Genomic DNA, 11,284 nt, shown 5'->3' with positions numbered 1-11,284 from the left:
TAAAGTCTGCCTGTCCATCTGTCTATGACTCGATCCAGCTAAACGGCCAAAGCATAACAGAAGCTCCACAATAGTCTTATATACTCACAGGAAGCTCTAAACGTCTATGTCCGGTGTCTATGTTCTATGTCTATGTCCGTATTTATCGGAATTGTTGAACAAGAACAAGATATTACGTAACTATAGGGCAGAAACTCACTACATCAGTGATATTTACAGGGCTCCTATATAAAAAAATGTTTAGATGATTGGCTTTGGCGAAATGAAATACCACATCCACTGCAGAAAAAAAAAATCGCTCCGTCGCCTGCTATCGCCCGCCCACTGCAGCTTCTGGCAGCATTTTAAGAAGTCAAGCAGCAACAGTCACGAAATGTTCCACTAGAGAGGTTTCATGTTCTGCTAGCAACGCACGTGGAATAAGGCAACGTGGTTCTATAAACGCTAAAGTAGGGCGCCTCGATTCACGCGCGTCTTCACCGTACTGCAGCACTGGTATCGAGGAACCTTGCCTGTAGCAGTGGAACGTGGTCAATTTAAACTCACTTGAGCAAACCTCTAGCGTGTTTACCTTGGGAGGAGAGTGACCGGAAAGGTACAGCATGAGAGGTGAGCGGGAAATCAAACGGAGGTGTGTACTTCGCAAATGTCGACGAACGACTATCATCTTTAGTTGACATTTGGAATGAACGGTGCAGATACGAGGCCAATTTTTTTTAATGCCTTATGTGCTTTTCCTTATCTCAACATTATTTTGGGAAACCCACTGTGTAAATTTGACTTTACTGCGCTGCGTTTGCACTTTTTGACGCCGTCAGTGAGGTTTAGCAAGCTTCGTTCTAAAATAGATTACTTTGAAGCACCTGTGAATATTCATACATACTTTCAAGGCCCAATCCCACGCCTCCTAAAGCTAATCTGAAGCGGCCGTACAGCGCTGACAGAGCGTTTCTGCCGTGTTCTTATCTCAGTTATTACCTGCCGCGTAATAATACCGCATAATAGCGCTATTTGGAATAACCGAACGCGCACGGCTACCAAATACGTACTTGTGCATGGAAGCAGCGTACGGGCCGCGCGCGCGACACTGAAGGAGGCCATTACGTCCGACGCCGATAGCCGCTGGCTTCGCTGACCTCGAATGCACGTGGTTGCCTGTCCGAACGGCCGCATCTTCCGGTATCCATATTTCGTCTCGCCTCTCCTTCTGAATTTCCTCTTCGTCCAAGGTTAGCGAAGCGTTTCTCCACACACGTTGCGCACAAGTGCACGTGCTGTTTTTTACCTCCACTCCAGGGGATTTTCTTTGGCCAGGAGTGTAGTGCGTTTATGTTCTCGACGAGAGGGGCGGACAGACTGCTACAGCCTCGTCAGTCGCCGCAGTATCAGCATCTGTTCTGGTTGCGTAATGCGCGTCACCGATATGGGAGGTGGCTGATGTTTTTTGGCGCGTTTTTGTCTGGTGCAACGGGCAGGTTACGAGTCAAAATCGGAATTGAAATACTGAAGGAGGTTCAAGGACTGCCAAAGAACGTCTGGGACGTCTGGTGATAAGCTCTGCGCTCAACTGTCACCATCGAACGGCAAAAGAAGTCTGTTTTGTCTACCAGTGTCTTCCCGGATGTGCTGTGAAAAGAATACCTCATAAGGGGATCCAAAATGCGGACTTCATGGATTTTGTTAGGCGTTTTTGTGTCCCTTTTCTGGTACCTGTGGTCGTACCTCGTTCCGTTGCACCCAGTCGCCGCCTTTACCGGGTGGGCATGTGTTACCATGGTGCTTTCTTACTGGCTTTCTCGGTTCGTCTGGAAGCAAGCATTCGTCACCACAGTTCGGGGTGATGGAAAAGCTGTGCTGATTACAGGTAAGATGACGTTGACAGCCTCATAATGTTTCTACCTAGGTAAACTTATTAACGTTAGGCGAAAACCTCAAAAGATATTTTGCAGTGAGGTCGGACGCACAGCCCCGCGTCGCGAGTGAAGACGGAGGATTTTTTCTTGTGCTCACCAACTCAAGCCACCAGTTTAGGGTTCATAAAAGTTAATGTTGGAGCTTCAGCCTATATAAGTTCCAAAGATATTATGCTTTTCTTGCGACAGTGGTGCGACGGTGATCCTTTTCGTATTAGGAATGGCAGTTTTAAGTGCATCTTTCAAGTCAAATTATTCTGCTTGAGGCGCTGCAGCTACACCGATCGTGTGAGGTGGGCAGTACTGGAGGACTTCAGATTACTTTGACCGACTGGCAACGTTTACACGCGCCAAAACCTCGAAATAAATGCGCTTTTGCTTTTCGCATCCCTCTGAAAAGCGGCCGCTGCGAGTATCTTTGAAGTCAACAGCGTCCAGTTTTGAATCTCATGTTTTGTAATGGTTCCCCAGAATGCCCGCCTTGCATATTTCATTGATGCCTCTCACTGTTGCATAATGGAACGTGATAACGTGATATAAGTACGGGGTGTGCGGGGACTGCGACTGGTTAATACTTAATTTACCATCCTTTTTTATTACTTCAAAATGGCCCCTACATCGAGAGAGTCAGGTTGTGCAGAAAAACAATCGACACCTGCATCATTACTAGTTGTAGGGCTAAAGCCTGGCTGGAACTTTGCGGTGCGCGCATCGCCAATTACCTGCATTTTGCCACTAAAAGAAGTAATTCTAACACAATTTAATTGTGCTAACATTTTTAAGTTAGTGTTCTGGCCTCTTCGTATGCGGTCCAATTGCTTTTGAAAGGTACGACTCAATTTGATAGTAAAGCTTGAGTGTTCACTCTGAGGAGAAACAAATTTAGGGGCTGTTGCCGATTTGTAGGAACCAAGACATGGAGGGAAAAACAGCAAGTAGGGGGAGGGCGCTTGACATTACCGTTATGGTGCAGCACATCAAAAAATGCCAATCGAGCAATACATATTTGGGAAAAATTCCGGCTAAATTTTTCATCTTCCAATACTTCCCGCAAGCACAATCTTATGGTTATTTTCAGCGCCTTAAAGAGTTTTTTTTGGTTGATTTTTGTAGAACAGCTATTTTCAATGCTTTGTTTTTAATATAATTTTGTCCCTATGATATATATGCACTGTTGTGACAGCATTTTCTGCGTAAATATGTAATGACACGAGAATAATGGAAAACCTGCAAAGGTTTTGTGCCTTATAGTATAGTATACGGTTACAAAACTGAACTACGGTCACATACACTACTCAATGTTGAGTTTAGTATGATTTGGACGGAATATGCGGCGCCAACAAATTTGAGTGTCTGTGTCCCGTAGGGAACGCTCGTGAGTTCAGAGGCAGTCGGATGTACAACCAAGGGGTGCAATCTAATCGTGTACAATTATAGAGTATACAATTCAGTCACAGGCCGATATTTAGAACTGGCCATGCCGCCAGCACAAACTGGAAAATACGCCAAAGCAAATCCGACATTACATTGGGGGTCCAAGGCTTGGCAAGCGAAGTGTCGTTGGATTTTCTGAGGCTGTTCTCCCTCCGCGACCAAGCGCTGCAGACAGAGAAAGTCGGTGTCACACGCCAAGTACACTGTATATGTTGACGGCTTAGGGCAAAGTGGAATTTTGTTTTTCTTAGCCGGCTTCAGCTATTCTATTTTCCTTCACTACCAACTTTTCGTAAACCTGCCCTCCACTACCCCAGAAGGCTCTGCACGAGGGTATGTTTCCATGTCTACTTTTGAGTGCAGCCTTAGAGAAAATATTTTCCCTTTTACCAACACATATTTAAGGGTAGCGGCATCGACGTATGCGCTGTTTTTTTCGTAAGTCAAAATTTAAACGATTTCAACCACACTGTAAATGTCCTACGCCATCCCCCGGCAACAAAAATGCCCTGTGCAGACAAATAGCATGGCCTGGCAAAGCGCTGCATTTAGGCAAATGATGGCGTGGCCAGGTGTAGAGGAGTTAGGCCTGTAAATAAGCCTTACATCCCATGTTACACAGCCGCATATCACGAATTTGCAGCAAAGCGGCGGTTTCTTCGTGAATTCGGTTGTTTGTGACGACCCTTGTCGTGAAGGGGCCTCGGGGGGCCCCGTACGATAGTAGTATGGGCGCATGTCTTGCAGAAGGCATGTTCTTGCCCATTGATTTCCTTACGCTGAACGCAAAGTGCGTACAGTGTAAACAGGGCCAATGACCATCCATGCCGGGGGAATACAGGCGTCAGAGCCATACATGACCGCTAACTTCCTATTTAAAAATATACGTCAAATAACTCGCGTTCTTGCCTTAAGTACCATTACAGTAGGACTTAGCCCCCAAATGCTGCCTAAGTATACATGACTGTTCTGCTTAATTATGATTGTCACATGGCACTCACGGCAATAAACGGCCACTGCCAGCAATAATGTTCAGATTCAGATTGTTTATTTTTCGTCAAGGCAATACACCAGGTGAAGAATGGGGAAAAGATGGTGGCCGCAAAAACTGCATTATAGCAGCTTGACCGCGCTCTGGCTGCCGTCAACAAGCAGCAAACAAGCGTAAATGTCGCAACGCAAAATATACATACATACTGTTACATAATTCAATTCGCACTATGTAACATGTAACACAGGGCCACAAAAGCAGGATAGGTAAGACATCATGCTAAAACGCAAATAGAAATACTACTTGTTCATTTTAGGAATATCCAAATGAAGGCGTGCACCATAAAACGAGATAAAAGCAGCCTGATTATTCAGCAGTGTAGCGCTGGTCACATGTAAAAACAAGCCCATAACAGGTAACCAGGCAACCTGGTAAATTTACAGGACATGGTGTGTAAGAGTTCCAAATGATACACACAATTCGTACGCGAGTGTGAGAATGTATGAAGGTGGTACCAATATTATTTTCTGCGTTGAGGAACACGTTTTCGCGAGTACAATTCTATGCACCACTCCCTCTTCATCTCATAAGCAGTGGAATTTCCCACCCCGTAAAACCAAATATAGTGTAGAGGCGGACATTATTTTTGGAATAATCTTGCTTACGCGCATTATTTGTGCACGGCCCAAAAAGAGCAAACTTGCCGACAAGCATTGCCTAGCAGCAGCAGACGCCAATACGCGCCCAGAGACGTACCATCGATCATGTTCCAGGCAGCCTGGGTGCCAGCATGCGCACCTGGCGCCAAAGAAACCTTGGAGAGCTGCCGTTTCGCCTTTGAAAACAGCCTAACTCCTCGGGGGTAATGAATAATGCAGGGCAAAGATAGATCTTCTGGTCGCGTGGCTCTCGGATCACAAAAATATTGTCGACCGATCCAAACGTTTAAGAGTAGGTTGTTCAATTGAGTATAAACACTGACGAAAATCCGCTTTGATGTGTTGAATAGCAATACCGACCAAGGTGAGTTGCGCAAATTGCGCCCTTAAAAATTGGCAGCTAAGGAGGAAACCCTTTCACGCGATGAAGGTCCTTACAAGAGTGATTCGCTAATGTTAGTTTAAGGTATTTTACCTTGGGATGGGCACGATTTTAAATATTTGAGTCCCGCCAAGGCTGCTCTTTATGTTAGCTTAATATAAGGTATTGCTCCTCTCTTTTTTCGAAAACATGCTGATTACACCTACTTTTGAAGCGAAAACGAAGTGCCTGTCAACCCACGTTTCTAGCACGGCTCGTGAAGCAAAAAGGGAACGCTGCTAACCATCTAGCAAACATATTGCCTAGAATGCCTAGAATTGCCTCAGTGGAATGAACTAACTAATAACCAAGTCATGGAGCCGTCCTTATTGTTGTTTGCAGCACATTTGACCTGATTATTCACATCTTGATGTTCTATTTTTTTTTGTTTGTTTTGTTTTATGCATTCTAGAGTGCCAACATTGTAAAAATTATGTCTGTAACCACCCTGATAAAATCTCTGTAATGGGGATTGCAGTATGAATAAATAAATAAATAAATAAATTGCCTTCAAAATGTAAACTACTTTAACAATGAAGTCCTTATAAACAAAGCAACCCACCCAAGCATAGCTACTCTACAAACATACCTTGGCAACTTACTAAAACAGGGCTTATCTTCCTTTTGGGCGGCCAATCGTTCACGCGAACTTGCGTGAAATTGTTCTAAAGACCAGTTGCCTGCTTCATTTCAATTGCAGCCATAAACGCATCGGCTGGTGACTTTAGAGAAAGATGAAACGGAAGAAAGCACAGACACGGGGACGTATCTGCTGCGATGCCCGCTTTGGTGAACACGTGGGAAAAGCATTGTGCTGCTGAGGTTAAGGGTTCTCCCTATCCTTCGACACATTTGCCGTGATGTGGGCGAAAAAATTGAATGACCCATGTATTGACATTTTGGTGAACGCTAAAAGTCCCCAAGGCGTCAAACCTAACCAGGTACACTCTACTACGACATGGCTGGTAGTTCAGGTGTAGCTTTGCACGGCAACTCCTTCCCTCCCTTCCATCCAAAAAAGTGAATCTTCTGCTGCGAAAAAATAACGTAGTGCTGCTCTGGGCTGCAAATCACTGGGCCTTTTAAAGTTCTTCCGGCGACGAAGGAAAAGAAAGGACCCTGTATCGGCTCTGCTGCAAGGTCCCGTGTGTATAAAATATTAAAAAAAAATTGGGACATAAATATCCTCTTACCTAATGACACCACTAAGCCTAAGCAAATGACGCAGCCGTAGTGCCTCAGTGGCATAAGCTTCGTGCTGCTGATACCAGGACGCAGATTTGATCGTGGCCGTGGTGGCTCTTTTTCTGGTGGCGGAGAAATGCAAGAATGCCGGTGTGTCTGTCTAGATATCGCCGCTGGTCCAAGGTGCCCAGGTGGTCCAAATTACTCAAAAGCACTCCAGTCCGCGGGCTCCTCGTTGCTCAAATGAAGATTTCGGCTTGTAAAACCCCTGAAACTTGAAAATTAAAAAAAAATGTTTTTCTAAAAGCCCAAGAGAAACAATCAAATCTGCAACAATGTGTCAGGGCGAGAACTATAAACAGATAACAGTTTCTTACTGGCTCCGTAAAAAAAGCCTTGGCGTGTCATGTTATAGTGGGGGTTCATCAGGGTTCCCTGTTCATCAGGAAATGAAAAAAGTTCACGTTTAGTTAGGTGAGAAATAAAAACAAGCGGTAGCATAAGAAAAGTCATGATCCCCCCCCGTCAAACGACGACGATGGTTGAACACGAAGCTTTCTCCTGACGGATTTTTCGATTGCTGTGTAAGTTTTTCAAACCGCTTTGACCATGTCGAAATGGAGCGATCCGATGGACGCCGGCTTCATAACGCGAGAGGCCCAGGTGAAACTGCGGCCACCGGAATGTTTTTTAAATGCAGAGCATTTCAGTAACTCACGATGTCACCCGCGTTGACGTCCGTAGTCCGCACCGCACCCCTCCCTGCTATATAAAAAAAAAGACTATCCGGCGCCCGGTTTCGATCCCTCGACCCTGCGGGCGGAACGCAATGTACATGGTGCTCTACCCACTGCGCCACAAAGCCGACACAGATTGGTACGCTACGAACGCGCCTTATATCGTTGACTCATTCAAATTACTGCTGACGAGCGCTCTCTCGTCAGCAGTTGCCACAAGTGCACCAACATTAACGTAACGCAAACTACTTAACGTCGTGCGCCCCCGGAAATGCTCTGCATTTGATCGTGCCCCTCGTGAGGGGGATGTTTCACTGCATCTTCTCTCGGTCGCGGGACCCGTGGCGCCATCTGGCGGAGGTGCGGCACAACTCGTAGCACTTTCTTTGAAAAAGCGCCTCGAAAGCGCGGCAAATATGAAATAGGGATGACGCGCTTTCGAGGCAATCCGCCGACGCGGCTGCTTTGTTTTTTTGCTCCTGGTGCTATTCCCGCGCTCAGCACCATTTTCTATGAAGACATCGTTCCCATGCGACGCACATACCCGGTCGAGCGTCATTTGAACCCGCCAATGTACGCGGGTATTTATCTACAGCGATGTCGCTGCTCAAACACTTAGTGCACACAACACGGCCGCGCAAGCTTCTGCCCTCGTTGCTTTTCGGTCTTTCGTTAAGTTTGTCCCTTATTTCGTTTTCTTTCCGCGCGCAAATCCCACAATTTACGGTGGCATCACGCCTTCGGCCTGTCCGGTGGATTGCGGGGCGGCCACGAGCATAATTTCGGTGTTTACGCTATCGCATATCCTTTGTATATCTTTACGAAACGCTCGCTCAACCGTTGTACGCCTTTACGACTGTCCTGTAGAGGTATTCCGGTCATGTCTGCCGCTCGTGAATGGTCGGGTTAGACTTTGTTTCGCCTGCGAAACGGTCTTTACGGCTGCGCCGCGACTATTGTTGCACAAAAGAAACCTCAAGTGCCAAAAGGTGGTATTGCAGAGTTTCGGTTAAGTTTCGGTTTTTGCATTGCATTTGCATTCGGCAATTTGTTCGCACACATAACAGGAACACGGAGCCCCAAGTCGATACCCAAAGATAGAACCGCCGAGGTAATTTTAGTACTGTTGAGATCGGGCATTGCATTTTAAAGACGATAGTCTTTCTTGGGCTACTTAAACCCAGAAATTTTGGTCTGTCTGTATGTGTCTGTCTGTCCGTCTGTCTGTCTGTGACTAGATTCAGCCACCCGGCCAAAGCAAAACAATGTCTGCGCAATAGTCTTATATAGTCACAGCTAAATCTACCCGTCTATGTCCGGTGTAATGTTCATACTTGTCAACTTTGTTGAAGAAGAACAAGATATTACGCAAACATGAGACAACGAATCAATACATAAATGATATTTGCAGAGTTCCCTTATAAAAAAATCAAACATTCTTGACTTTTGCGAAATTAAATACTTCATCAACTGCAGAAAAAGAATTCACTCCACCGTCGCCTGCTGTCACCCGCGCCACTATAGCTTCTGGCGCCATTTTAAGAAATCACCTGGCAACAGTTACGCAAGGTTCCACTAGATAGGTTCCACGTTCTGCTGGGAACGCACGTGGACTAGGGAAACGCGGTACTATAAACGTTGAAGTAGGGCGCCTCGATTGACGCGCGTCTTTGCCGTACGGCAGCGTTCGCATTGAGACACCCGGTTTCGAGCAGAGGAACGCGGGAAGTTTAAAATGATTTAAGCGAACCTTTGGCGTCTTTACCTTGGGAGGAGCGCGACGCAAGAGGAACGACATGAGAGGTGAGCGGGAAAGCGAAGGGAGGCATTTACTTCGCAAAAGCCGATTAAGACTGTCGTCTTTTGACGGCATTTGCAACGAAAGGAGCAGATACGCTGCCAATTTTTTCACTTCACACAGCGTTTCCTCGTTACAGACGCCACCTGTAATAACCCTAAAGCTTCCCTTTACAATTAAATACAGCAGATTGGCGTTCTGTCTTTGTGCCTTTTTTCTTGAGAATAGAGTAAAGATTTTGTCCTGGGATCTGTTTCTGGCGTGTGCAGGACTTAGCCCGCCGATACAAAGTGGGTTTAATTTTTCGTAAAGCTATAAAATCCCCCCCCCCAAAAAAACCACATAACTGTTTAGCACCTCGAAATGCAAAATGAACAAAATTACTAGCAGCTGGCATGCTACACAAGTTAATAACCAAATTAAAAATTTCATAATGCAGAATTTTTTGAAATGTGGCCACAAAACACTGTATAATGAAATACAGTAAGTTATTAGGACACCTCGTAAACTAAGTAAGCCCGTTGATTCATGCCTCACGACGACTTTTTTACCTAACGCGAAGCGTTATTGGGATCATTTTATATTTTTTCTGTAGGTGGTTGTCCTCCGCAATCATCCACGCTCATCAAGCGCCCGGCAAAGTACGCCATCCCTGCCAGCCGTGAACTACTCCTGAAGCAGCCTGACACCAGGGCTCGCCTGGGTCTAGAATAACGAGCAGCGGTAAATGGAGTATGCAAAGGAGGGCAATCATAGTACGGCGGAGACAAGAGAAAGGGCCCATTTTTAGGCAGACGCCGAGCCTGCACAGTGAAGTTTGTTCTATGCCCTGTCGGTAGCCGCATGCTCCACAAGCACGTTCCTCCCGCCGTAGACTCAACTTACTCCACCATGCCGAAGTGCCTCTCCCAACGGAACTGATGCCACAGCCAACATTGTGTGACCAAACTAAAGAAGGCAGCAAATTATTTGCGGTGGGCTCTCATAAACAAATGATGGTCTAGAAATAAAAAAAAAATGCCCCATAATGAGAAATAAAACCCCCTATGCATTTGAGTAAACAAAGTGTTAGGTTATTTGTATTTTTTGCGTTCCCAGTTACGTAATCGCACTGGTCGAGGTGACACAAAGCGGGCCATTTCATATCCCTTTTTTTGCGTGCAGGGTGCAGCACCGGCTTTGGTCATGGACTCGCCAAACGCCTTGCGCACAATGGCTTTTTGGTGTTCGCTGGCTTCCGCAACAGGAACTGCGATGGCGCTGAAGAGCTGAAGTCCCTCTCAAACATAAAGACCTTGCAGATGGATGTCACTAAGCAGGAGCAAGTCGATGAAGCCTTGGAAACCGTCAGGCAACAACTTGACAACCGAGGTAAGATATAAATACGTTCCTTGACGCAAGGAAGCACGTACATTGCTTATCTCTTGCACCTACGGTAGTTTATGTCACACCGTTTTCATTGGGAATGAAGCCGACCTGGTATAAACATAGAAAAATGTAGTAATAAAGATAGAAGGAAGGTCAGTGCCTAGCAGTCAGAAAAACAAGCATTCGTACTCGTCTTTCATTATAGTTAGAAATAAGGCGTTGTAATGCCGTCTCACAGGCGCCCCAACAGAGTAAGTTCGAAGGTCCCGCTTGTTCAACAGTATAAATAAAGTTCAACAGTAAAACAGTAACAGTCTAACAGTTCAACAGTTAAACTTTTATTATTTGTGGATTACCTGTAGATGACCTTTAATGCGCAAATATTCAATGAAAACCCCGCATGTATTTCAGTAACAACGTAAAGTGTTTACACTTTCTGGCACAGAACATAGGAAGAGAGTGCCAAGTCGGTCAATGGCAGTAGTTGCTGTACGAAAACACTTCGCTAATCGCAGTATATATAAAATTACAGCTAATTCTTGTGTGTTTGAAATACTCAGACCTTTTCAACATGGTCTACCTCAAACATACTTGAGAAAGCAATGCGGACAGTTTATCTAGCACGAGATATGCCTTATATGTAAATTATAAACAGCTAGAAAACTTTTTTTACACTTTTACTACGAAATTCAAGGAATCTGGACAATAAGCTCTTGTTTCTTCCCGAAATGGCCGCCCGTGGTTGCTTCTGTTTTGAGGGTTGATGTGGCTGACAGAA

General features: G+C 45.5%; 1 protein-coding gene across 1 annotated transcript in view; it reads left to right on the top strand.

Moving 5' to 3' along the window:
- Nucleotides 1–1,257: 1,257 nt before the first annotated feature.
- The window catches only part of LOC144141061 (retinol dehydrogenase 7-like), a 31,485-nt gene continuing 21,458 nt past the window's right edge, over nucleotides 1,258–11,284 (top strand). Inside the window, exons 1-2 of the mRNA XM_077672570.1 lie at nucleotides 1,258–1,864; nucleotides 10,303–10,509. Of these exons, the coding sequence (XP_077528696.1) occupies nucleotides 1,660–1,864; nucleotides 10,303–10,509 (412 nt within the window). The 5' untranslated portion in view covers nucleotides 1,258–1,659. The remainder of the gene's footprint in view (nucleotides 1,865–10,302; nucleotides 10,510–11,284) is intronic.

Source organism: Haemaphysalis longicornis, unplaced genomic scaffold (genome assembly GCF_048455015.1).
Source record: "Haemaphysalis longicornis isolate Haplotype H1 unplaced genomic scaffold, Haemaphysalis longicornis Haplotype H1 scaffold_6, whole genome shotgun sequence".
Classification (NCBI taxonomy): Eukaryota; Metazoa; Arthropoda; class Arachnida; order Ixodida; family Ixodidae; genus Haemaphysalis; species Haemaphysalis longicornis.
The sequence above is the reverse complement of the archived record's forward strand: the minus strand, read 5'-3'. Positions and strand labels throughout refer to the sequence as shown.